This window comes from Malania oleifera, chromosome 5, assembly GCF_029873635.1.
Source record: "Malania oleifera isolate guangnan ecotype guangnan chromosome 5, ASM2987363v1, whole genome shotgun sequence".
In the NCBI taxonomy this organism is placed as follows: Eukaryota; Viridiplantae; Streptophyta; class Magnoliopsida; order Santalales; family Ximeniaceae; genus Malania; species Malania oleifera.
The window spans coordinates 94148022-94174707 of record NC_080421.1 but is presented as its reverse complement, the minus strand read 5'-3'; the positions used below and the strand labels follow the sequence as shown (position 1 = coordinate 94174707).

The following is a 26686-nucleotide window of genomic DNA, read 5'->3' as shown; positions in this document are numbered from 1 at the left end:
GATAAGGCTCCCAGCCTAAATGGTTTCTTGATGTTATTTTTTAGGATAATTGGGGAGTGTTGGAAGTTGATATCATAGTAGTCGAAGGCACAAGGCACACTGAGGCGCATAGGGTACTTGGAGCCGAGGCGTGAGGTGAAGGCGCACGCCTCACGAAGGTGAGGCACACAATTATTAAAATTGTGTACAATGCCTATTTGGTGGGTAATTGATATAAAAACACATCAATAGTAATATTAGAATTTAAAATTCCAAAATATTCAATAGTAATTATGACAACCAAGTTCCAAGTGAAACAAACATAGTTCAACATAAGTAATTAGGCATGCAAGATTTCAAGCGTCAAATTTGAAATGAAATAAAATAAAATTGCTAGGCTGAAGGCCCAAAAGCATCTTCAATATCAAAAGAAAAGAGTACAATAAAACAATAGCTAAATTCAGTAAAAGATACAACAAAAACAAAAAAACCAAGCCTTAGTCCCACTAGGTGGTGTTGGCTATATGAATCATTTTCTGCCAATTTATGCGACCATGTACCATTTCTTTTGATAGATTCAGGGATATTAAATCCTTACTCACTATCTCCTTCCAAGTTATTTTAGGTCTACCCCTACCCCTTCTACTGCCCCTCCACGCTAACTAATTCACTCTCTCACTGGTGCACTATGCAGCCTATGTTGCAAGTGTCCATACCATTTGAGTCGTTACTCCTTTATCTCATCTTCTATAGGAGCTACACCCTACACTTAACTTACCGCGAATATGTTCAGTCCTTAATTTATCTTTCAATGTTATACCACTCATCCATCTAAGCATTCTCATTTACTTTTTGGATATTTTGTTTCTTCGTCGCCCAACATGCTGATCCATATAGCATAGTTGGTCTTACAGCTGTCCTATAAAACTTCTCTTTCAATTTTAAGGGAAGATGTTATATATTAATATATTTCAGAGAAATGTAAAAGATTTTATATATTAATATATTTTAGAAATATGTATAATTTGTATATTGCATTTCCAAACAAATTACAAAGCAACAACAAAATTCAGTAAAAAAATGTTATATATTAATTATAAAGTATAAACTTGCATTAAACTACATAATTAATTACACATTATATAACATTAACTTAGAGGCTTCATGCAACTTAATATTATAAGAGGAAGCAGTCGGCAGGAGGCAGCAAAACTGAAGAAGAACTAAAGAAGAAGAAGTAGGAGAAGAAGAAGAAGGACTGAAGAACTGAAAAAAAAAGAAGAAGTGAAGAAGAAGAAGACTACTTACTAGTTTGAAAATTGAAGCAGCTTGACGACTCACGAAGGCTCGATCCTCGAAGACGAAGGGCTCTTGCTGGTTTGAAGGCTCGAAGACGAACTGAGGAAGGGCTCCTACTAGTTCAAAGGCTTGAAGGTGAGCTCGCGAAGGGCTCTAGCTGGTTTGAAGGCTGGAAGACGAGCTTGCGTAGGGCTCCTGTTGGTTCGAAGGCTCGAAGACAAACTCACGAAGGGCTCCTGCTGGCTTGAAGGCTTGAAGACGAGCTTGTGAAGGGCTCCAGCTGGTTCGAAGGCTGGAAGACGAGCTCGCGTAGGGCTCTTGTTGGTACGAAGGCTCGAAGACAAACTTACAAAGGGCTCTTGCTGGCGAAGCAGAAGGGTTCCGGATGGTGTCGTGTTGGCTCGAAGAGTTGCGGATGAATCCTGTTGGTTCGAGTCAAATGAGGGTTAGGGCTCGTTCTGGCCTTTTTTCTTTATTAATAGGCTAACAGCATTAAAACTTTCAAGGCGCAACTCACGGTGCCAAGCGCATCAATGCGCCCCTATGCGCCTTTTAAAGGTAGCCTTGCCTCACCAGTGATGAGGCGCTGGCCTTGTCACCCCTATGCGCCTTGCACCTGCAGGCGCGCTTTTGGCTACTATGGTTGATATTCTAAATTTTTTGATGAATTCCATCGCAAGGGTGTGGTCAAATCAGTGCAAAGTCCGCTTTTCATCACCCTCATTACCAAAAAAAGAGAGAGCTAGGAGAGTCAATGACTTTAGATCGATAAGCCTGGTTACTAGCCTGCCAAAGTCCTATCTTAAGTTCTTGCCAACATACTTAAAATTGTCTTGGAGGACACTATAATCATGGCACACTTTGCATTTCTTGAGATTTTGATAAAAATGAGTGACCTAACTGGAGGATAGGTCTCTCTATTTATATACAAATCGAATACAATCTAATGATAATAATACCCTTACTAACTCTCACTAATAAACATACTAACACATTTAATAAATAATACTAAAAGACATAAATAACCTCTTAACACTTACCCTCAAGCTGGAGCATAAATGTCATATGCTCATAGCTTGTTACAAATAAATTTAACGCGAGCACCCCCCTCCTCCCAAATGCTTTGGTAAACAAATCAGCAAGCTGTATATTTGACTTCGCATAAGCGGTAGTAGTGAGCTTCTACACAAGTCTCTCCAAAACAAGTAGCAATCAACTTCAATGTGCTTTGTCCACTCATGAAAGACCGGGTTGGAGGCAATATGAAGAGCAACTTGATTGTCACACATCAACTTCATAGATTGAGAATGCAAAATACCCAATTTGTCCAACATGTTCTTCACCCAGACAAGTTCACAAGTAGTGTGAACCATAGCTCTATATTCTAATTCAACACTTGACTTGACCACCAAAATTTGTTTCTTACTTTTCCAAGAAACCAAATTACCACCAACCAAGATATAGTACCCGATTGTGGATCTCGGTCGGAAGGCGACCCAACCCAATCTACATCAGTATATTCATGGATATAAGTGACCCTGATCATGATATAAAAGACCTCTCCTAGATGCATCTTTGAGATATCTCAAGATGCAAATTATTGCATGCCAATGACTTGTCCTTGGAGAATCTAGAAATTGACTCACAACACTTATTGCAAAAGATATATCTGGTTGAGTGACTATGAGATAATTCAACTTTTCAATAAGTCTCCGGTACTGTCCAAGATTAGGTTGCAAATCACCCATATCCGACACTAGCTTGCTGTTAGGATCCATGGGTGTATCAACTAGTTTATATCTCAGCAATAAAATTTTATCCAACAGATGAAGAACATACTTCCTTTTTGTGACAAAACAATTCCCATACGAGATCTAGATACTTCTATACCCAAGACGTATTTTAACAGTCCCAAATCTTTGGTTTGAAATTTAGTCTGTAGAAAAATTTTGAGACTCTTAATGCCTTTATCATCACCTATAATAACAATATCATCCATATAAACCACAAGAAGGATCTTACCCGATGAAATATGATGATAAAACACGAAATGATTCACTACACACAATCGAAGTCTAAACTCAAGTACTGAAGCATTGAAATGACCAAACCATGCTTTGGGAGATTGTTTTAAACCATATAGAGCCTTCTTGAGCCGACACACTAAGCCTGACTTCCCCCTAGCAACCCATGTGACTGCTCCATATAGCCCTCCTCCTCTAGGTCAACATGCAGGAAGGCGTTCTTCACATCTAAATGATGCAGAGGCTAGTGACTAGTAGTAGCCAAGGAGATGAGTAGATGCACTAATGTAAGTTCTGAAACTAGAGAAAAAGTATCAGAATAATCTAGACCATACACCTGAGTACATCCCTTAGCAACAAAAAAGTCCTTTAGATGAGCCACATAATCATTAGGGTTGACTTTCACAATGTAAACCTAGCGACAACCAACCATAGACTTGTTTGGAGGAAGAGGTACCAAGTCCCAAGTGCCATTGTCATGTAAAGCATTCATCCCTTCAACCATAGCATTCCTCCACCTAGAGTGGGCTAAGGCTTCCAAAATAGATTTAGGAAGGGTAGTAGATGATAGAGCAATAACAAAACAATAATAGGAGGGTGATAAGAAGTCATAACAAACATAGTTGGAAATGGGATGTTGAGTACATGTGCATTTAACTTTCTGAACAATAATGAGAGGATCAACATCATAGGGAATATAATCATTAGACGAGAAAACCAAAGACGTGGTAGTATAAGTTGGAGGAGACTCTCTTCCTTGGAGCCACCGTTGTGAATACACCTGCAAATTAGGATGATCAAGGCGATGAGAAGGACTCGAACTACATGGGGACTTAGATGGTTGGTTGGGCAAGGACAACAAAGTTGAATTTGGAAGATTAGGCAAAGGAAGAGACTCATTGAGCTTAGAAGCACTTAGGGATTGGGTTTAGCTAGGTGTAGACTCAAAGAAGGTAACATCGGCAGAAACAAAGAAGCGATGCAACACAAGACTATAACAACGATATCCCTTTTAAGTATTTGAGTAGCCTAGAAATACACATTTTATAGCATGATGATCCAACTTGTCCACCCCAAGAGTTAGTTGATGAACAAAAGACACACACCCAAATATATAAGGAGGGAGAGAGAATAAAGGTGAATTAGGAGAAAGAATGGAGTAGGGAATTTTACCACTAAGAACAGAGGGCATCATGTTCATTAGATAACAAGAAATGAGTACAACATCACTCCAAAACACTTTAGGTACATGCATTTGATAAAGTAAGGTGCGAGTGGTTTCAAGAATATGTCTATTTTTCCTCTTTGCAACTCCATTTCGTTGAGTGTGGGCATAGGATGATTGGTGGACAATACCAAATTGAGTCATATAAGTAGTGAATTGTGCACTGAAATACTCTTTAGCATTATTACTTCAAAGTATTCGAATTGGCAGGCCAAATTGAGTCATTATTTTAGAACAAAAGGCACAAAGTACATGAAATAACTTGGAACAATCTTTTGTTAAATATAACCAGGTACTTGAATACTCATCCACAAAGGTTACAAAGTATTGGAAACCCAACTTGGACACAACTCTACTAGGACTCTAAACTTCAAAATGAACTAACATAAAAGGGCTTGCAGGCCGTTTATTAACTTGGGAAGCGAAATGGACCCGATGGTGCTTCTCTGATTGACAATACTCACAATCTAGACTAGGCACAAAATTCAAACTAAGAACAAGACATTTTAACTTTTCCAGTGAAGGATGACCAGGGTGACAATGAACAAGAAAGATAAAAACAAATCAAGAACACAGCAATACCACTGTTTCAGGCCTCAATGAACTCTATAAGCATTGACCAACAGCTTCAGGCATTAGCAAGCAGTCATTCTTGAAATGCCGCACATGGACAACTAAAAAAGGTAATATCTTTGGACAATAAAGATGACAAACAGCTTGGTATAATGGTGGTCAATACATTTGGGAGGAAATCGGAGCAAAATGGCTGCTCAAAAATGTATCGTGCGCCGGTGAGTGGGGTCAGCACTGCCGGATTTTGGCTGGCATGTGCCTGCTTGTGAAGGCTCCTTTGTTTATGAAATTTTGAGGGCTGGCAGATCGGCAGGTTCTGTGGCTTGCTATGTGGTTAGTTGTGCAAAATATGAGGTATTTCTTGAGGTGTTGAAGAGGACAGCAGCGTCCAGGATTTTTCCGGCAACTGCAGCTTTTTCTGGCAACTGCTGACCTGCTCCTGGACTTTGGTGATGCTGATGACCCTTCTACTGCAGCAGGTTGCATGGTATTAAGATGCTTAGGGTTTGATTTAGCAGCAATCATGCAATTAGGGTATAGGTCGGATCTTGCTCTGATTTCATGTTGAAGAATTGGGAAAATGGAAGACCTTACCTCGATAATAGGTCTCTACCTCTATTTATAATATATGTCAAATACTATGCCAATGACCAAAATACCCTTACTAACTCCCACTTACTAACATAACTCTTAACACATGCTAATAATGCTAAATGGCTAAATAGACATTAGCACTTGCAATGCAAGAAAAGATGAGAAATAGATTCTGAACAATCAAAACAAAGCATACCTATATCAGAAGAGAGAGCCTTTATAGGTCCCCATATATGTGGCAACTCATCAGTATTTATCCTATTAAGCACAACCAACCAAAGAGACACTTTGATTTTAGGGGGGATTTTGACCTTCCATATTACTTTGTAGAGTGGAAGGGAGAAATTGGTACCAACCAAGAAATCACAAAAAAATTTACAAGAAAAAAACACTTGAGGAATCCAACAACCAAGATCGACTATCATCCTTGGAAGATACCCTACAATTGTTCAACATAACCAACAAAGAAGTTAATTCAATAGTTTCCTTATCATTCAAGGCTCTCCTAAAATGAAAATCCCAAGAAGGTAATGGACCGCCTGAATCAGCACTAAAGGAAGAAATAGGATCATTTTTCCGTTGACCTTGAACAAAATAGGCAAGGACAAAAGGTGGCTAGAGCAACATTCCCGAACCAATGGCCTTTCCAAAAAAAGGATATTATAGTCCTAACCCATAACTAATTTTGTATAGGGAATAAAGAAAGGTTAAATCTTGGAAATACCTTTCCACAGGCTTTGAGGAGAATATCTAGAACCCACCCATTCCCATCAAGTTCAAATTTACTTTGGATAACTTTATGCCACGAGGAAGAAACCTCTAATGGGAACTGCCAAAGCCATTTAGCCAAAAGAGTCATATTCTTAGACATGAAATTTCCAAGACCCAAACCACCCTCCCTTTTGGTCCTACAAACCACTTCCACCTCAAAAAATGATCCTTAAAACCCCCTACCCTTGACCAAAGAAAATCTCACATAATCCTCTCAATCTTACTAGCAACTCCCGTTGGAACTTTAAAAATAAACAAAAAATACAATGGAATACTAGAAAGACAAGCCTGAATTAGAGTAATCCTCCCTACCAAAGAAAAAGGGCTCCCTTCCACTCATCTAAATGCTTGGACACTCTCTCCACCAGCAGATCCCAAAAGCTAGCTACTCTAGGATTGCCTCCCAAAGGAATCCCTAGATAGGACATCGCCCATCGCAACTCAGCACACCCAACTTCTAAGGCTAATTCCCTAACACTCTCTGCAGGCATGTTAATAGCCACGATACCACTCTTTCCCATATTAATCTTAAACCCTGAGACTCTTTCAAAAATTTAAAATTGAAGAAGCCCCACTATATTTAGGAAAAAAGGCCAATGTTGCTCCAGGTAAAAAGATAGTATCATCTGCAAATTGAAGGTGTGACACCATGATCTACTCCTTGCTCACTTTAAGACCTTTCACTAAATCTCTATCCACTGCCCTATCAACCAACCTGCTCAAAACATCAGTCACTAACATGAAAAAAATAAAAAATTAAAAAAACAACAGCAACTACAAAACCCCGCCTTAAGTCCCACTTGGTGGGGTGGGCTTATTGATTCCTTTTTTGTCAATTTATGTGATCATGGACTATTTCCTTTGACCAAAAAAAAAAAAAAAAACAATGGAGGATCTCCTTGTCTAATTCCCCTCGTGGCCCTAAACCAAGATTTAGCCTTGTTATTCACTATTGCCACAAAATTCATGTTAGACATACAACCTTTCATCCATCTATGCCATCTTTCTCCAAACCCCTTCCTCACTAAAATCTTATCCAAAAAGTTTCGGCTCACCCTATTATAAGCTTTTCCAAAGTCCAACTTAAAAACAAGCCTATTCTTCTCCTCCTCCTAGTATCCTCAACAGTTTCATTGCAATCAGGATTGCATCCACGATTTATCTCTCCCCCCAAAAATGCACTTTGGGCCTTAGAAATAGTCTTATCGAGCACCACTTTTATTCTGTTAGCTCGCATTTTAGTGATTATTTTATAAACACTAGAAACTAAGCTAATCAGTCTATAGTTGGAAACCTTGATAGACCTACTTTTCTTTGGCACCAAAACAATAAAAGTAGAATTAATACTCCATTCCAATAGAATTAATTTAAAACTTTCATTAGGTCATTCTTCACCACCATCCAACAATCTTGATAAAAGTTTAAATTAAAACCATCGGGCCTAAGAGCTTTATCCCTCTTCATCTCAAAAAACTGTAGTCCTAACTTCCTCTTCCTCAAAAGGTCTCTCTTACTAGGCCATTCTATCAACAAGCAGAGGATCCTACTCTAATCCTTCCACCATTGGTCTACTCTCATCCTCCTCAGAATATAGATTATAATAACAATCAGTGATCTTAGAGGCAATTCTACTAGAATCCATCATAATAACCCCTTATCCACCTCCATCTCCTTTATCAAATTCTTTCTCATTTTTCCATTGGCTATTCTACAAAAAAATTTAGAATTACAATCACCATCTCTAACCTATTTAAACTTTGTATTTTGTCTCTAGCTTCTCATTTCCTTAAAGATTAGCTCTTCACGGATAGAGTGACAATTGACTTCAATATGCTTCGTGCGCTCATGATAGATAGGATTGGCCGTGATTTGGATAGCACTTGTATTATCCGCATGTAGAGGTGTAGGATCGGTCTCAGAAAAATCTAGCTCAGCAAGCAAGCCTCGAAGCCAAATAATTTTAGAACAAGCAAGAGACATCGCTTGGTATTCAGATTCCGTTGATGACTTAGAATCTCTGTCTTGCTTCTTACTCTTCCAAGAGATCAATGCATCACCTAAGAACGCACACCAACCAGTGATGGAGCGACGTGTATCCTCACAACCAGCCCAATCAACATCGTTATAAGTAGCAAGGCGAGTGGAATTGCCTACAGGGAAGAATAAACCACGGGTAGAAATGCCCTAAACATAGCGTATGATCCTATAGACAGCAGCCAAATGAAGATGACGAGGAGTCTAAAGAAATAGGCTGACTTGCTGTACAACAAAAGAAATGTCTAGTCTAGTAATGGTGAGATAGACAAGACCCTTCTGAAGGCCAGCTGTGGCCACCAAGTCACTAGCATACTTATGTTGATTGAGTGAAATACCCGAGGGGCTACGATTCACCTCAAGACCAAGAAAATATGTGAGAGACCCAAGATCTTTCATATGAAATGACTTTGAGAGATGAGTCTTAAGTTGAGCAAGTAAAGCACAATCGGAACCAATAATCACAATATCATCAACATAAGCCAAAAGAACAACAATACCCATGTATGATTTCCGAAGAAACAATGAAGTGTCATACTTGCTCTGCTTGAATGAAAATTGTAATAAAGTGGTGCGGAATTTATCAAACCAGGCCCTCAGAGCTTGTTTGAGACCATAAAGAGAACAACGAAGCTTACACACATGTGAAGTCGGAGAGGGAAACAAGCTCGGGGGTGGCTTCATATTAAAACACTCTTTAAGATCCCCGTGAAGAGAAGCATTCTTGACATCCATTTGATGTAGTGGCCACTCACTAGAAGCAGCAATAGCCAGAATCGTACGAACAATAGTCATCTTAGCCATAGGAGCAAAGGTCTCTTCGTAATTGACACCATATTCTTGATTATTCCCAAGTGCAACAAGGAGATCTTTGTAACGATCCAGACTTCCATCAGATTGGACCTTGACTGAATAAACCCATTTACAACCTAGAGGAGCAATGGTGGGAGGACAAGGCTCAATGTCTCAGGTGTGATTGGCCTCTAGAGTGGCAATTTCTTCCTGCATAGCTAGTCGCCAACAATCATGCTTGGTAGCGTGTGAGTAGGAAGTGGGAATATCTAAATTGGACAATGCAACAGTAAGAGCTGAAACAAAGTTACCACAACTTGAAGAGGGAAACCCATAACTGTCTGGGGGTATAAACACTCAAGAAGTGTGATGTACCAAAGGCTCTAGAGGTGCTGCAACTTACTGAATCTAGAGCGTGGTAAGATTAGATATTGGATGAGCTATCGGAAGAGACTGTGGGCGGGGGCGCCGCGTATACACAATACTTGGTTTAAAACAAGAACTGATTGGATGAGGATCTGAGAACTGCTCTTCAAAGGAGGGGAGAATCACAGTAGGAGAGGAGGGTATAGAGGACACATGAAAGAAATGTTGATTTTCAAAGAAAATAACATTTCTAGAAATGCGTGTACGATGTAATGTAGGATCATGGCAGTAAAATCCCTTTTGACACAATGTATCCTAAGAATGCACATCAAATAGATTGACCAGATAATTTATGTCGCTCATGAGGAGGTAAATGAACAAAACATACACAACCAAAGGTACGGAGGTTATCGTAACTAGGTTGCTTAGCAAATAAATGGAAATAGGGAGACTCCATGAGTAGGACTTGAGAAGGTAAACGATTAATAAAGTAGCAGTTTTTAGAGCCTCAACCCAAAACAAGGATGGAACAGAAAATTCTAGCAGGAGAGTATGGACCACATCTAGGAGATGATGATTTTTTCGTTTGGCTACTCCATTCTGTTAGGGAGTAGCTAGACATGAACGTTGATGAATAATGCTTTTAGAAGCCAAAAAATGCTTGAAACTCAGTAGACACATGTTCACCACTAGAATTTGTGCATAGTGTCTTAATAAAAGCAGAAAATTGATTGTCATCATACGCTAAAAACTCCGTGAGAGTACGAACAACCTCAGATTTAGAGCGAAGAAAGTAGACCCAAGTAAATCTACTATGACCATCAATGAAAGTCACATAGTATTTAAATTTTTCATGTGAACTAATCGGGGAAGGTGCCCAAACATCACTATGGATAAGCTCAAAACACTGAGAAGCTCTACTACCATGCAAAGGGAAGGGAAGAGTTTTGCTTTTATCAAGTTTGCAAGAGGCACACTCAAGAGATAAAGAAGAACATTCTTTATTACCAATTAAACCAGAGTTCAATACATGAGATATGATCTGAGTATTGGGATGGCCTAAACGATGATGCCACACCATACTAAGATTTGAAACATTATTACAAGCAAAAGACTTAATAGAAGAAACTGGAGAACGTGCTGGAATAGGAAAAAGTAGTGGAAACAAGTGCCTCATTTTAGGTCCCTTCGCGATCGGCTCCCCCGTTACCTAGTCCTGCACGATATAACCATTACTAGAAAAATTAACAGCACGATCGTTATCAACTAATTGACCAACAGAAATAAGATTCGTGGAAAGCTGAGGAGCAAGAAACACATTAGTGAGGTTAGAACTTAGAAGAGGCATCTCCGATAGTAGCTATTGGCAAAGAATTGCCATTGGCAGTTTGAATAGCGAATTGACCAGCGTTGGGCCGAACATGACACAAGGTAGTGGGATTATTCGTCATGTGATTTGAGGCACCCAAGTCCACATACCAGAGATTAGTAGAATTGTTACCTTGGAGCCCCATTGTTGATAATGCCGAAATTAGCATCTGTTGCACCATTTTGGGTGTGCAATAATTCGCTTGAGGAGGTGTAGGAACAGAGAAGTCACCTGAAGAAGAACCAGGAGCTGCAACTGTCACTGTGGGGGGTGCACTAACAGAAGTCTGGAATGCCTAGGCCTGACGATTCTACGGGCGGATACGACATTCTTTGATAATGTGACCCTTCTTCTTGCAATAAAAGTAGGATTTATTGGAACAATTAGCAGCGATATTTCCAAATTCTTTGTAGCAAAAACACTGCAAAGTGCTAGAATGCGCAGGCGGTCCTCGTCATTGAGTAGCATAAGCCACAGGGACAGACTCGGAACTATTATGAGATTGTGCCAGAGTAACTTGAGTACTAAGCCGTTGTTCTTCACGAAGTAAATCACCAAAACAAACATCCAGAGAAGGAACAGGAGATCGATTTAGCAGAGACGAGTGAACAAATTCGTACTAAGGGCAGTGTTTCATAAGCGACTGATCACGACGACTAGTCTTGTGAAGACGTTGAATAATGGGAAGAGAAGCCACAGGAACATCCGCAATAACCAGATCAGAATATTCATTCCAAAGAGTCAGAAACCCCGAATAATAGTCTTGGATGGAAAGATTGTCATGTTGAAACATGGCAATCACATGCTCTAACTGAAAACGACGGACACTGGTATCTTGATGATATACTGTTTTTAAATAAGTCCACATGGATTGAGCGGTGCGATAAGGTCGCAAGTTGGGGACAATATGTGGCTTAACCGAGCCAAGAAGCCAAGACATAATCCGAGCATCAAGCACAACCCATGATGGACAAGCTGTGGACTCCTTGGATTTATCAGGATTGGGTGCACAATTTGGGTCATCAATATGACCCCAAAGATCTTTTCCCTTCAGGAAAAGTTCAAACTGAAAAGCCCACGTAGAATAATTGTTGCCCGTAAACTTGGCACACACAGGTGCGGAGTCCATTCTAAATAATGGAGAAAATCGAGAAGACCCAAAAAAAAAAAAAAAAAAGAAAAAAAAAACTGTGCCGAAAGAAACAGACCACCAGAAAATCTTGAAGCCCAAAATAAACAATGCAGGTACAAATTAAAACCAATAACAACCTCCCTGCACTAAAAAATTAAATCTTGAACCATAAAACTGCACTAAAAATTAAATCTTGAACCAAAAGCCTGCTCTGCCGAGAAGATAAGTGCCAGAAACAGCAACAGAAAGCTGTTGCCTGCTTGCCGAGAGTCACAAACAGGAACAGAAACTGGAGAAATAAGTGGCAAACCAGAAACTTGCTGTGCCTGCTTGCCGAGAGTAACAAACAGCAACAGAAATTGGAGAAATAAGTGGCAAACCAGAAACCTACTGTGCCTACTTGCCGAAAGTCACACAAAGCAACAGAAAACTGTTGCCTGCTTGCTGAGAATCACAAGGACATAAACTGGAGGAATAAATGACAGCCCAGAAACCTGTTGTGTCGACAGCCACGCAGCCACAGAAGTACCGAAAGAACAGAGAAAAAATTCTGGAAGAGAAAACAAAGCCCCAGCAGCCACGAAACTGTGAAGACCAAAAATAGAAGGGGGAAAAAAAAAAATCCTAGCATTCGGCTGGCTCTGATACCATGTCAAATATTTTGTAAATGGCCGAATCAATTGGCCTTGAGTTCTGTATATTATATAGACTTTACAAGAATGCTATACATGGAAAGTATATAAGGTCTAGCATGATTCTAGCCCTATACAAGTAAACTATATTCTGTCAGGCCCTATGCATGTAAACTAAATATATGCTAACTGTACAAAATAATGAATTGAAATAGAAGGAAATAAATGCAGGCTGAAGAAAGGAAAGAAATCTTTTGCTTTGCTGTTTGCTGTTTGCTGTTCGGTTGACAATTTCATGTGGAAAGGCTTTGTTATAAGTAGTGTGTGAAAGCCATGTAATAGAAATTTGATGCTTTCTTATAAATAGTGTGTGAAAGACATGTAATAGACATTTGATGTTGAATTTGGATTGAGTTGTGAATGTGAATTCCCCCCCTCGTATCTCCTCTCTCCACCCTTCCCCTTCCTCTCTTCAATCTCTTCTAATTTCTCCCATGGCTTCAAATCCTTGATGCTGTACCTACATCATTACTCTCCCCTAGTTAGACGACATTTAGCTTTGAATTTTGAAATGTTGGACGATCAGAAGTAAGAAGCAAACTCGGACTCCTTGAAAGCTAGCAGTTGAATGAGACAAGAAACCACGTTCCACTGGCAATACCATAGAATTGACTTGAGAATTTGCATCAATGAACATATTGATGATGACAAACTCAACTATAGGAATGTCTGAATGACTTTGGAGGCCGTTAGACACTTGCATTTCCTTGCTTGTAGTGTCTTCAGATTGTTACTGTGGCTGATTCTTTGTGTTGGTTGATTGGTTGAGCGGGCTTCAAAATGATTTTCTTTCCATTATGGTGGAAGACGTGTGTTCTCAAATCCTTGAGTCATAGCCAAACCATCCAATCAAGGGGAACCAAGGAGTCCATGGCCAATGTTCATGGGTATGATATCACACCAAATATTGTCTAAGTAGTCACCCATTTGGATGGGAGCCACACATCTTTCACAAACATATAAGGTAGTGTTATCAGTCCAAGATATGTTATAAGGCTTTAGATGGGGTTCCATATGAAGTTGCATAAGAATGATGCCATTTCTAGAAATCACATTCATAGGACATCTTCCTTAAAAAATGAATTTGCATACTTTTTCCCCAATCTTGAAAATGGTGTGGAATGGCTTAATAGTATGCTCAGAGTATGATAAATCCACGCTCCAAAGTGCTGATGGGTACAATAATTCTTCAATTGCTAGTGTTTCATGTCAAATTATTGCGCTTGCTTGCAATATGTTGTGTCAGCAATCAAGATATCTCCTTTAGGTCAAAATATTGCGGAAGAAAACCCAAAATATTGTGGCTGGGCAATTTCTCTCGAGATTGGAAATAGGAGGAGATTCTAGTAAGTTTTCATTCCTCGTCTTTGGTGCGAGCGGTAGACTTGGCAAAGTGGATTGGTTCGGATAATCTATAGCAGACTAGACGGATTATTAGATGAGGAAGTTACAATCCATATCCGACTTAATTAAATGGTGGATTGATAACAGTTTGGATCGGATACTATGTAGCATATGGTGGATAATCCATCATTCCCATCCAAGTATACCTTTTTTTTTACCATCCAATGAATAATTCATTTCGTAACATAACAAACGAAGTTATTTTTAAAATTATAATTTGGTAAATTGTTAAACATTTAATTACCCACAAAAGTAGAAACCTCTATTACCTAATGACTGTCAAATTGTTAAAAAATAACCAATGGCAAAATTATAATCTTTTTTTTTTTTTTTTCAAATGAAGAATTGAAGGCTTTTGTTTTGATCACGAGAATTGGGCATTTGGGCTTGCGTTTAAGTGCGGTGTGGGGCAAATTAAGAGGCGCAAACATTAGTTTGGGAGTCACAGACGAGGTGAACAACTCACCGATGGATATAGCACTGCCACAGCATCACAACTGAACATATGAGTGCTGCCATGGCTCCAAAAAAACTCACAAAGAAGCCTTCACTAGCCTTGAACAGACATTAACAGAAAGCCGCAAGTGCATAGTTGGAAAAAGGTTGAATTTTTGAGCAAAAAACTGACCTAACAGCTTGATAATATAGTCTAGTGAAGGAATCAGAGCATGGCAGAGGGTAAAAAAGAAAAAAGATGGCCTGAAATTCACTTGCATGCCAGCATGTGGGGTCGACCCTGCTGGAATTTGGCTGGTTAATGGGGGCACGTCGGGGCTCCTCCGACGATGGGGTTTTGTGGGGTGAGTCGTTGGCGGGGTCTGTTTATGGGTCTATGGTTGGTTTTGTGAAATAATATGGGATTGAGGTGAATCTAGGAAGGACAGCTGCGGGAATGGTATTTTCCGGCGACTGCTGAGGAGAGTAGGGTTTAATTTGAATCATGCTCTGATACCATGTTAAGTAATTGGGTAAAATGAGAGACCTAAAATCAATGATAGGTCCCTCCCTCTATTTATAATGTATGCAAGTACAAAAGGAACTTACTAATTCACTCTTATTACTAACAAAACTCTTAACACATAATAATAATAATGCTAAAAGACTAAATAACCATTAACATATATTGGTGAAAAACATTCACTTCACAGCCTTTTCCTATTAAAAAAAAAATTACTTCACTTGCATATTTTTGGGAGGATGTTGAAGTGTTTTGAAATCCAAAAGATATTTTCTTTTGTGAAATAGGTTAATAATGACTGAAAATAGAAATATATTGCAATAATTCTTTAACTAATAAAACATATGTTTTGTGAAAAATATTGGATTAAAACTTTGGATTGTTTGATTTAGCGTTCCAAAACAAAATTGTATCATATTTTGGAATGTTTGTACCAATATTTGGTTTTCTTAGTGTTAGCGTTTTATGTAACTATGGGTAGCACTAATGTTAAATTCCCATGCATATCAGATGAATTAGGAACATACCCGTAGTATTCCCCTATATTGTCAAAAGCAATTTCAGCTCACAATGAAAATCACTATAACCCACACTATCATTGTTCCAAGATATCCCCCCAATTCTTTTTTTCCTTGCAAATACTAACCCTCTCCCCTATATCATCCTCTAGACAATTGTCTCTATTTTAATTCTTGAACTTTCTCCTAGAACTTTATTTTTTATTATCTCACTGTAATAAACTCGCTTGTCTTCAAACTTTTTCCTTATTTCAACCCTCCATTGTCTTTCATGACATTAAGCCTTTGACTCCTTAGCTTATCATAATTAGCTACCTTATTAGTCGAGCTTCTAGGTGTTATCGACGCCCTTGCTTGGTTTGCCTTTTGAGCTGGGATGAGTCAACATTCACATGCCTATAACGAAGCAATCAGCCGGGTGTGGGCGAGATTTTCCACAACAAGAATATTTCCCTGAATCTCATCCTGGCAAGAATTTTATTTCTTTTTAGAAACCCTACTTTATCATCTAATGCAAAAGGCCCACTGAAAGTCCTCTCCTCTACATGAATTTCATTCCTAGTAAAATAATAAAATCATCAACTAAACCTTAGGATTTAATTGAGACGTGCCATTCTTTTTGTTAAAGAGTATTATGCTAATTGGAGGATTTAATCACAATGATAGGCCTATCTCTCTATTTATAATATAAAAATCAAGTGCATGACAATGACTATACTATCCTTACTAATACAATAACTCACGCGTACTGACATTGCAATAACACGCCAATAATACTAAAGTAACATGTAATACTCTTTGCAGCATAGATATCATATCCTTGGAGCTTGTTACAAATCGATTTAACGCGAGCAATGAGCATACCCCAAGGCTTTAGTGAGTAAATCCATGTTCTTAAATTTCCACGAAACTGTCAAAATTTTCGTTGACATTTGGGATTTCCGTCACCCTCGAAATCGAAATGGCAGTCGATTTCCGTCTTGCATAATTTCCGTCAAAATCTCAACGAATCATCCGAAATTTATCGAAACCTCGAAATTTTAGCGAAATTTATCGAAACCTCGAGAGTGAAGTGAAATTTCTATTTTAATTTATTTTATTGAAACAAAAGGTAATCACAAGTGCTTTTGAAATTATATGAAAAAAATAAACTTATAGTAATATTTTATTTAACCATTCATGTCTAAATTATCAATATTTGTATAATAAATAATATTTAAATGATTTATGAATTTCATTTGCATTAACTGAATATGTTTAATGTACATTGTCTTACAAACATGTTTGATACACGTATTATTTTACAACTTTTCCACCTCATACAAAACATAGATGTATTTAAATTGTAATATATTAGTCTTAAAACTTATATTTTTATGTTTCTTAACCATTTCTAAAGTTTCACAAAGAATTCCATGCTTTACTACTAGTTTCCGTTATTTTTTCAAATTGAAATCGAAATTTCCGTCGAAATTTCTGTACTTTTGGAGCTTCAAATTTGAGTCGAAATCGAAATTTAAGGCCTTGAGTAAATCTGCAAGTTGGAATTTAGATTTCTCATTCGTGGTTGTAATGAGCTTATCCACAAGTTTCTCCCAAACAAAGTGACAATCAATTTCAATGTGTTTCATCTTCTCATGGAAGATTGGTTTGGAGGCAATATGGATAGATTATCATTTATCATACATTAACTCTGTAGGTTGAGAATGCAGTATACCAAGTTCTTCCAACATGTTCTTTAGCCAAACTAGCTCACATGTAGTGTGGGCTATGGCCTGATACTCTAACTTAGCACTTGACCAGCTTTGTTTTTCACTCTTCCAGGAAACAAGTGTTTTTTTTTTTTTGGATAAAAAAAAACTATATTAGATAGAAAGAAGGGAAGATACAATATGCAGGGACAAAAAAAAAAAAAAAAAACTTCCAAACAAAAATAAAAATGAAAAAACAAAGACAAAAAACACTAGAAAACCCCTTTTCACATGACATTAGAAAATGCTAACCAATGAGAGCCCTTTTCAACCCCTTCTCGTCACAATTTACCGATTAAAATTTGCTAATCCCCTTTGTCCCTTCAACTTTCAACTTTTGCCACCATCCATTTCCTCCAAAATCAGTCAACTTTAAGGCCATGTTAGTAAAAAGATTTGGAGCTTTTAAATCCTCCTTAGGAACCTCGTCCACCGGGGTGGGCAAAATTCCAGCCCTTCTTTATAAATTGTTAAGCAAACCATAATTATCGAAAATAGAAACTCTCTCAAGTCCTAATGGGGGTGGATGGACAGATAAACCCCATATCTATTCACAAGAATTTGAAGCGTACCTATATTTTTCTCGAATCTCATCCAAAAATAGCCCCCCGCCACTATCAAACTCACTAATATCATCACTTTCTGAATTTGATAAGTTCCCCATTTCTTTTCCTCCTTTTCTTTACTTTCCTTTACTAAACCCAACCTCCTTCTTTGCATGGGAATTTGCCACTATACTAAGCTCTCCTTTAGAATCTCTCTTTAATATCTTTGCCTCTGACTCGCCAGATTTTTCTCTCTTATCTTACACCGTCCTCATTTCAACACCCATACAAGCCGTACTTCGGTGAACATAAATCTTATTTCCCCCAAATTTGTTATAATTTAGACAAAAAACATTGGACTTCCACCCTCACAGAGCACCTTCTAATTTTTATTCTTTTCCACATAATTTTCTAATCCCTTCTCAAAACTTGTTGCATTTTTCTCACCACAATCTTGTTTCAAATATTCTCTGCTGCTATTTTGAGTTTGTTCCAAAACTTGAGCAATTCAACTCGTAGCTTGGAAATCTATTGACTTGGAATGGAATATACTATCAAGGGGTATAATGTTCTCCTTCAAAGTACTCGGGTTCTGGGTTTTAGGTACGTTATTTTGGGCCTGCTCATTTTTGGTTTCCAACAAGGAAGTACTTGATCACTATTATCCAAACCATAAGCTGGGCTACCACCTTGGCCCATCTACATGGAACCCAAAGGATGAGAACCTCCCTTTAACTGCTTCTGTGAAGATTGTTGCTCTTGCTGAAACCCTAGCTTCCTTGCCATTCTAATCTAACGATTCTGGTTAGTCTACAATGGATCCTAACTTTGAAACCCTGGATCCTTCGATTGCATCACACCTCCACACCGACAACACTGGTATTCTCGACTAACCACCAGACCCTAATTTCCTTAACAAAATTGACTACCACACCTATGCCTTCGCCCTTTTTACCTTCTAGCATCACTTGACTCCACAATCGGGGGCGTGACGAGTCATCTGCAACTACAACTTCATATTCCTTCCAAAATTCCTTCACAATATTGTAGAATTCGCTCGCAAAGTTTCACCACTCCTCCCCCTTTGCACCGCTGGGAATGAACACTAAAAATTTCTTTCCTTTCCATCCGAATCCTTACTCCATTAACTTTCCCACCTTCATTCACCTAACTGACATCCAATATTGCGTGATACCCTTATGAGTATTCTAATACCGCTTTTCCATACGGCCTGACAACCCATTATTAAATCAAGAAACTTCCTTTTTAGAAAACCTAACCCATATGTTATGCACCATGTTAGTCTCGACCTTGAGCAAAGAAGAGAACTCCTTGACCTTGTTTGAGCACAAATTGAAGGATTTTCCTTTGTTTTGGAAAGGTCAATTCAACATAGCTTATTGCGTAAGACTCCATATCTCTGTAAATTTGAGAGTGAGATAGGATCTTAGAGAGAAAGGGGAGAAGTTAGTGTGTGTGTGAGAGAAAGTGAGACATTTTGTAGATTTTTAAATTTATTAATGTGCAAAAGGACTCCGGGAAACAAGTTATAATAAAAAAAAACACAGTGCCGATTGTGGATCTTCTGTTGAAAGGTGACCTAGCCCAATCTGCATTTGTATATCCTTGAATGTGAATATGACCCCGATCTTAATTTAAGAGACCTTTCCTAGGTGCGCCTTTAAGGTATCTTAAGATACTGACTGCATCATGGTAACTTGTTGTCGAAGAAACAAGAAGTTGACTCACAAAACTTCTTGTGAAAGGTGTATTTGGTTGAGTGACTGTGAGATAGTTCAACTTTTCAATAAATATTACTGCATCATAGTGACTTGTTGTCAAAGAAACAAGAAGTTGACTCACAAAACTTGTTGTGAAAGGTATATTTGGTTGAGTGACTGTGAGATGGTTCAAATATTCAATAAATATTGGGTATTGTATAGGGTCAGCCAACAAAATACCAGCATTTGGCACTAATTTTCTGTTAGGATTCTTGAGTGACAAGTTTGGATCCTAATGGCCCAATGTCATCTAAAAGGTCCAAAACATGCCTTCTCTATGACAAAACGGTCATGATAGGAGATTTGGAAACTTTATACCCAAGAAATATTTAAATGATCCGAAATATTTGATTTGAAAATTAGTTAGAAAATGCTTCAAGCTCCGGATACCTTGATCATCATCACTGGTGATCACAACATCATCCTCATACACAATGAGAAAAATCCTACTACAAGCAATTACAATTATAGAGTGATGGGTGATCTACCAAATTCAAGTATTATGGCATTGAAATCGACTAAGCCATGCTCTTGAGATATCTTCATACCATACTAGGATTTCATGAGTTGACACACTAATCTTGATTTCCACTGAGCAATAAACCCTGGTAGTTGCTCCATATAGACCTCCTATCAAAGATCACTGTTAGAATACCACTTCACTTAAAAGCTTAAGCTATTAGGTTGTGGCCAACAATGTATATGGAGCCTAACACTTCCCGCATGTGCAGCCCAACAGCACGTGGGAAGATAAAACACGACGGGCAGTACAATAATTTTTTAAACACCACACAATAAACACGGGCAACGATACTAAAACCAAAGACCTCTTCGTAACCTGGATACTACGTTATAATACCACTTCACCTAAAAGACTAAGCTATTAGGTTGTGGGTGAGCAATTTATATGAACGTTTAACCATCACCATGAAAGAAGGCATTCTTCACATCTTATTAATGCAGTGGCCAATGAGATGTGGTGGCTAAGCAGATGAAAACAAATGAACTGAGGTGATTTTGGAAATCGAGGGGAATGTGTCAAAATATTCCAAATTGTACACTTGAGTATATCCTTTAGCAACATGACAGGCTTTCAAACAAGCCACGAAACCACTAGGATTGACCTTCATCGTGTACAGCCATCGACAGCCAACTTTATACTTATTAGGAGGTACCATTACCCAAGCGTCATTATCCTGTAATGCACATTTCTCTTCAAGCATTGAAATCCTCCATCTAGAATGGGATAAGACCTCAAAGATAGACTCAGGAAAAGCAACGTTTGATAGAGTACTAACCAAACAAAAAATATATGATTTATTTATTTGTATAAAAAAATTTTTTTTTTCCTTAAAGCATTGTTTTCTGTATTGCCATCCAGGCCCTCCAAAAAGGAGTCACCAAACTTGGTGACATTTAAGTTTTATGAGCACTAAATTGTATTTATCACATTATATTTTAGTACTTCTGTATTTTTCCTTGCATCATGGAGTCTCCATGCTTTACCCTTTGGCCATTTTCTTTGTCAAGTGAATATGAACTGTGCTGTACAGTCCAACAATGTTGTTTAGTCACCTGGTGCTACATGGGGTTGTGTGCTTTCCTGGCTACACAACTTAGGCAAAAAATGTTTCTTATATATTTTTCTTTTATAGACATATGAACGTAGTTCTATAACAAAATTCCATAAGAATTGCTTTATGTGAAAATATATGTGGCAGACATTAAATATGTCCATTATAATTAAGGGCTTGCATGACATTAGATCATGGGTTTTATACCATTACAAGGAACAAATGGTTATGGTGTTTTAAAATGGAACATATGTACATTTGTGCATGTGGACACGTTTATATAACGCATTGCATTGTTTTGATGTTCTTGTTTATGGGCCTCATCACTTAGTTTACCAAAAGAAGGGTCTCACCAACAAATCTCGATGACTAATTTACAAGTCTAGCTTGGTTTATTATTACATTAGTCATTCAAATCTTCAAATGCAGTGCCTTGTGGAATCGATAGTTCAGATGATATGAGTTGTCTGATAGAACTGTCCTCAGTTTACATTTTCTTGGTAAGGATGTGCTTGAATAGAGTGTTTAAAGGTCTCTAGAACAAATAACATGTCAAGGAAATAACTTTAGAAATATGTCATTTTTCAGGACTTTTGTGGAGAAGTGAGCTTTTGAGTATTTCTTTTGTTGGTTTTGGGAAGGGTAAGGATGTTGGGAAGCTGTAGAGATGTGATCTCTGTGCTATTTTGTGGGGAATTTGGATGGAAATGAATGCTAGAATACTTCTTGTAAAGGCTTCATTTCAGGCTTATGGTGCTGGCTGTTTTAAGGGCTGCTGTTTTCCAAATGTTTAACCGAGACTGAGTGGCATTGCTTTTATTTTTTCTCTTCTTTTGTTTGACGATTTCTTGTTCCTCCTTAATTTTAATTGTTCCTCTTTTCTTGCCTTATAAAGCTTCTTTTTTTATCCCAAAAAATTAAGAAAAAAGAAATTGTCATTTTTTTCACTGGTTGTTGACTAATTGTCATCTAGTTATCACCACCACCTAGTACTTGATTCTTTGTTGCGAGTTTGTTAGCAAGCGAGGTGATACCTAGTCAGTCTTGTAGGCAACACTTGTTCCCAATATCTAATTCATTTGTCTTTCTCCTCACCACACCCACCCACACCCCCCCCCCCCCCCAAAAAAAAAAAAATCTTTAATGTCTAGTGTTCTTATGCGACCATCAATATTCATGAGCAGCTTTCTTTGACTGCATATTTGGGAATTACTTGTACATACTAATTAAAATTCTTATGCTTCATGTAGCTTGAAAACACCGTGAGGCTGTTGTTGGAGCTGGAGCCTGAATCTGATCCTGTGTGGCACTATTTAAATATACAGGTTAGAAATTTGATACACACACACACTGTAGTTGTGTTTTGATATTAGCCACTTTGGTAATAGATCTGTTGGAGGTTGTGCCATGATCTATTGTTAACTTTTTCCTTCATTCTGAGCATCATCACCCTTTGACTTTTGTAACCATCATAAAACCTCACATTTTTTGCTTTCCTACCAAAATTGGAGAAAGGCTTTATGATTTTATTTTTATCCAATCAACGTTAACCACTAATGGAAGTCACCTTGTTGTCACTTGCCACAAAATTCAAATTGTTGAGTTCATCAGGCTTGTCTCTTTGACAGAATCACAGAATCCGAGGTTTGCTCGAAAAATGCACCTTGGATCATGAGGCAAGGATGGAAACCTTGCATAATGAAATACATGAAAAAGCCTTGTCTGATGCAAAGTGGAGGCAAATTCAACAAGATTCAAGTCAATCTGTAAGTCCTACAATTAAGAAGGATCATTTTTTACTGTGAGATCTGATTGATAGATTAGTAATTAATAATGCATTGAACCCTTGTTCTTATGTGTTACCTTGGCAGTCAGATGCTGACTATTCTACACTTGGGAACTCCCATCTGCTGGTAGATTCACAGCCAGTAGACTTGACTGGTGAAGATGTTGATGCTCTTCGGGGAAGGTATATCCGGAGGTTGACTTCTGTTATTATCCATCACATACCAGCCTTCTGGAAAGTAGCGTTGTCTGTTTTCAGTGGGAAATTTGCCAAGGTACTTTAAACAATTTGTCTAATCTAAATTTTATGCTATAGTGAACATTAGGCATATTCTAAAGATAGGTTGGAATTATTGCACATGGATAAAATCCTTTATAATGCTCATAAATTTTGGTTACTTATGCTTGCTTCTTTGCGCTTTTGAATATCTTTTCAATATTCATAGACATGGTACTGTAGGAAAGCCATTCTCATATCTTCAATATGGTCTCAATCTCTCTGCATGCGTGTACGCCTGTCTTTTTCTGTTTGTGGCTGTGTGCGTATGGGTGTGTTTTTTAAAAAAAACACTTGCTTGTGTGGGTTTATAATGCTTCTCAAGATGAAAAATTGGTTCATGCGTTGGATTGACCATGCAATGGGAGAAAAAGAAAACGAACTCTTTATGATGCATGGAAATTGTGGACATTTTTTTACCATGCAATTATAAATGCAAAGAATAAAAATATAAAATTCGTTGTTGCAGTTGGTAAATCCAGTAGAACAGTCAATGAGTAATATAGGTTCTTTAACAAATTAAATAAAACTATAAATTTGTGAAATGGGTTCATTTTTTTTCCCCTTCTCTTTTTTTTGGGGCCAGTAAAGAAAGATTTAAAGGAACCATGGAGGCACTGCCACCTAGGACAAGAAAAAGAGATGGATAGATACAAAAAGAATGAAGGTTTTTAGTTGTGTGACAGAGTACCCAAAAGATAAAGAATAGTGTTGGCTTCAAGCATTTACATTTGACTAAACCAGCTAGTAAGACTTGTAAGCCATCAATTCGTGAGGGTTGTGAGAGAAGTAGCTATTCCTTAGAAGGCTTTTGTGTTTCTCTACCCCCACATGCCAAAACACTGGCAAGAGGGATCAAAGATGAGGCTCTTATCCTTTCACTGTTCATAGGGTGAAATGGATTCTCTGTCACTGCCCAGCCTGCCCCCTATTTTCTGACTGATTTGATTTGGAATCAATTATTCTAATGGGATTGAGAGTTTATCCAGTGCCGTTGCTAGTATGATTGTGCTAAAGATAATGGAAAGCAAAATCATCTGGCTGGATGGCTGTTGGTTGTGTGGCTGTAGCAGGTCGACGGTGGTTCTGTATTAATGCAGAACTGAATATTATCTGCACTTTCAATGGATCCACCTATATTTACCACATATGAAATAAACAATTATGCAAATACTTGCCCTTGAATTTAAGAACCTGTAAGGATATTTGAGGCTTTATTTTTTTGTGTGGGAGGCAACTCTTGGGAAGATTCTCTCAAAAGACAACCTGCAGAAATGCGGACTGCCACTTGTCAACAGGTGTTTTTCATGCAAGGAAAATGCTGTGACATTCGAGCATATTTTCTTGTGTTGTTCTTGGACCAAAATTTTTTAGGTCTGGCCACTACTCTGATTTGGTAGCAGCAAGTTATTTCCAGAATAGTGGAGGGAGAAGTATGGGCTTTGGAAAGGCATTCACTCAAGTAAGGAAAGAAGGAGATCTTTGGTTCTTATTCCCCTTGCTGTTTTCGGATTGTGTGGAGGGGAGGAATTAAAGAAATAAAAGAGCATTCAAATGACCAACTACATCTTTACATATTATCAAAGACTGTTGGAGTACTATCGTGACTAGTTGGCATAATAGCTTGTCCATGAAGGCACTATTACAGTTCCTTATTTGTTTTTAACACCCTTTATTACAGGTGATTTTTCTTGTCACTGTTTTGCACATGGGCAGCACCCCCTTGGTGATCTGTATGAATCTTAGCTTTGCTGATATAAAATATTAATTGTTGCTTGTTTTAAATAAACATTATTAGCTGTTTTTTGAATTTATAGTTTGACTTAGCAAAATAAATTTGAAAGTGTTAGTATCCTCCTTTTGCACGCACTGTGGATTCTCTTTAGTTAAAAATAATTTATGATTGCATTTATTTGTGCCCAGTACTATGGGTGGACATCATTCTTCATCTCGTTTAGTTAAAAGCTACAAATGCAAGCATATATAATAATTGCACTTGTATTAACAGGCCTGTTGATTCAGTTACTTCATGTGTTAATATCACTCAAACCAGTTGAAACAATTTATTAGATTGAGGAAGCTTCTGTATTGATTTACAGTTAAGGTTCAAAACTGAAGCTTCTATAACATTTTGGTGTTCAGTTTTAGGAAACCAAACTGGAGAGCAAGGTATTGTTACCCATTCATATGTATGCTTCACAAAATTAGAGTTTTCCGTAACATGTTGGTCTAGGTACTCATTTGCACCTGGGCACATTCAGGACATTGGCTTGCTTGTGCTACTTGAATTTACAGATCTAGCCTGTTTCCTTAGAAAATCGGTCTCTATTTTGGTTTCATATTAGTTTATTTTTTATTATCTTGTTCAAACTATGATTTTGTTACTTATGTCTATCATTGATTCTGGCTTTGAATTTGAACTAGATCTTCCTGTGTCTCAGTCTTCCCAGGTCTCTGCTGAACCAAATACCAATATTTCTGCAAATAAACCTGATGAAAAAATTGGGGATGGAAAGTACTCCAGTCATTCACTTGATGAAGTTGCTGGAATGATTCGCAGTACTTTATCTGCATATGAAGTTAAGGTAAACTATGTTTTTCTGCATTACTTGATTTTAGAACTGAGTTATGATGATGAATGAACCATCTTATTGACTTTTGTTTTTGATATAAAATTGGTGGAATATGCTTTGTAACAGTTCACTTATTGGATATTGGTCAGTTGAGACTGAACTCTCCAATGCTGATTTTTTTTCCCAGTTACTTTATTTATTTATTTATTTATTTATTTTTAGGGTCAACAATGTAGGATTAGCAAGAAAAATGGAGAGGGAGAGATGATAGATGAAACAAAATGTGCCACCATGGGCAGCCCAAAAGTCAATACAACTCTTTATCTACTCTTCTAAATCCCTGCAAGTAGAAATGCCTTTATTTATAGACCTTATAAAACTTACTAAAAACTACCATGATATTGCACTTAGGACTAACCTACTAGATAAGCGGCCGTTCGGTATCATTTTCAAAAATTACAAAAATGAAAACCAGAAATGAAAATTTAAAACTAGAAACAGATACTAAAAACTGAAAACCAGCAACATGTTTGGTTAATATTTCTAAAACTAAAACAAATCAAAAACTTGATTGACAAATGCTCATTTTTGTCCTTGAATCAATTAACAATTAAAATATATTATTAAAATAATAAAAGTACAAAATAATACAAAATAAGCATATTATAAT

General features: G+C 37.7%; 1 protein-coding gene across 1 annotated transcript in view; it reads left to right on the top strand.

Annotated features, from left to right (window-relative positions):
- Positions 1 to 26686, top strand: part of LOC131156527 (exocyst complex component SEC5A-like) — a 77694-nt gene that overhangs the window by 13681 nt on the left and 37327 nt on the right. The window contains exons 8-11 of the mRNA XM_058110292.1: positions 22632 to 22706; positions 23010 to 23147; positions 23253 to 23441; positions 25885 to 26028. Coding sequence (XP_057966275.1) covers positions 22632 to 22706; positions 23010 to 23147; positions 23253 to 23441; positions 25885 to 26028 — 546 coding nt within the window. The remainder of the gene's footprint in view (positions 1 to 22631; positions 22707 to 23009; positions 23148 to 23252; positions 23442 to 25884; positions 26029 to 26686) is intronic.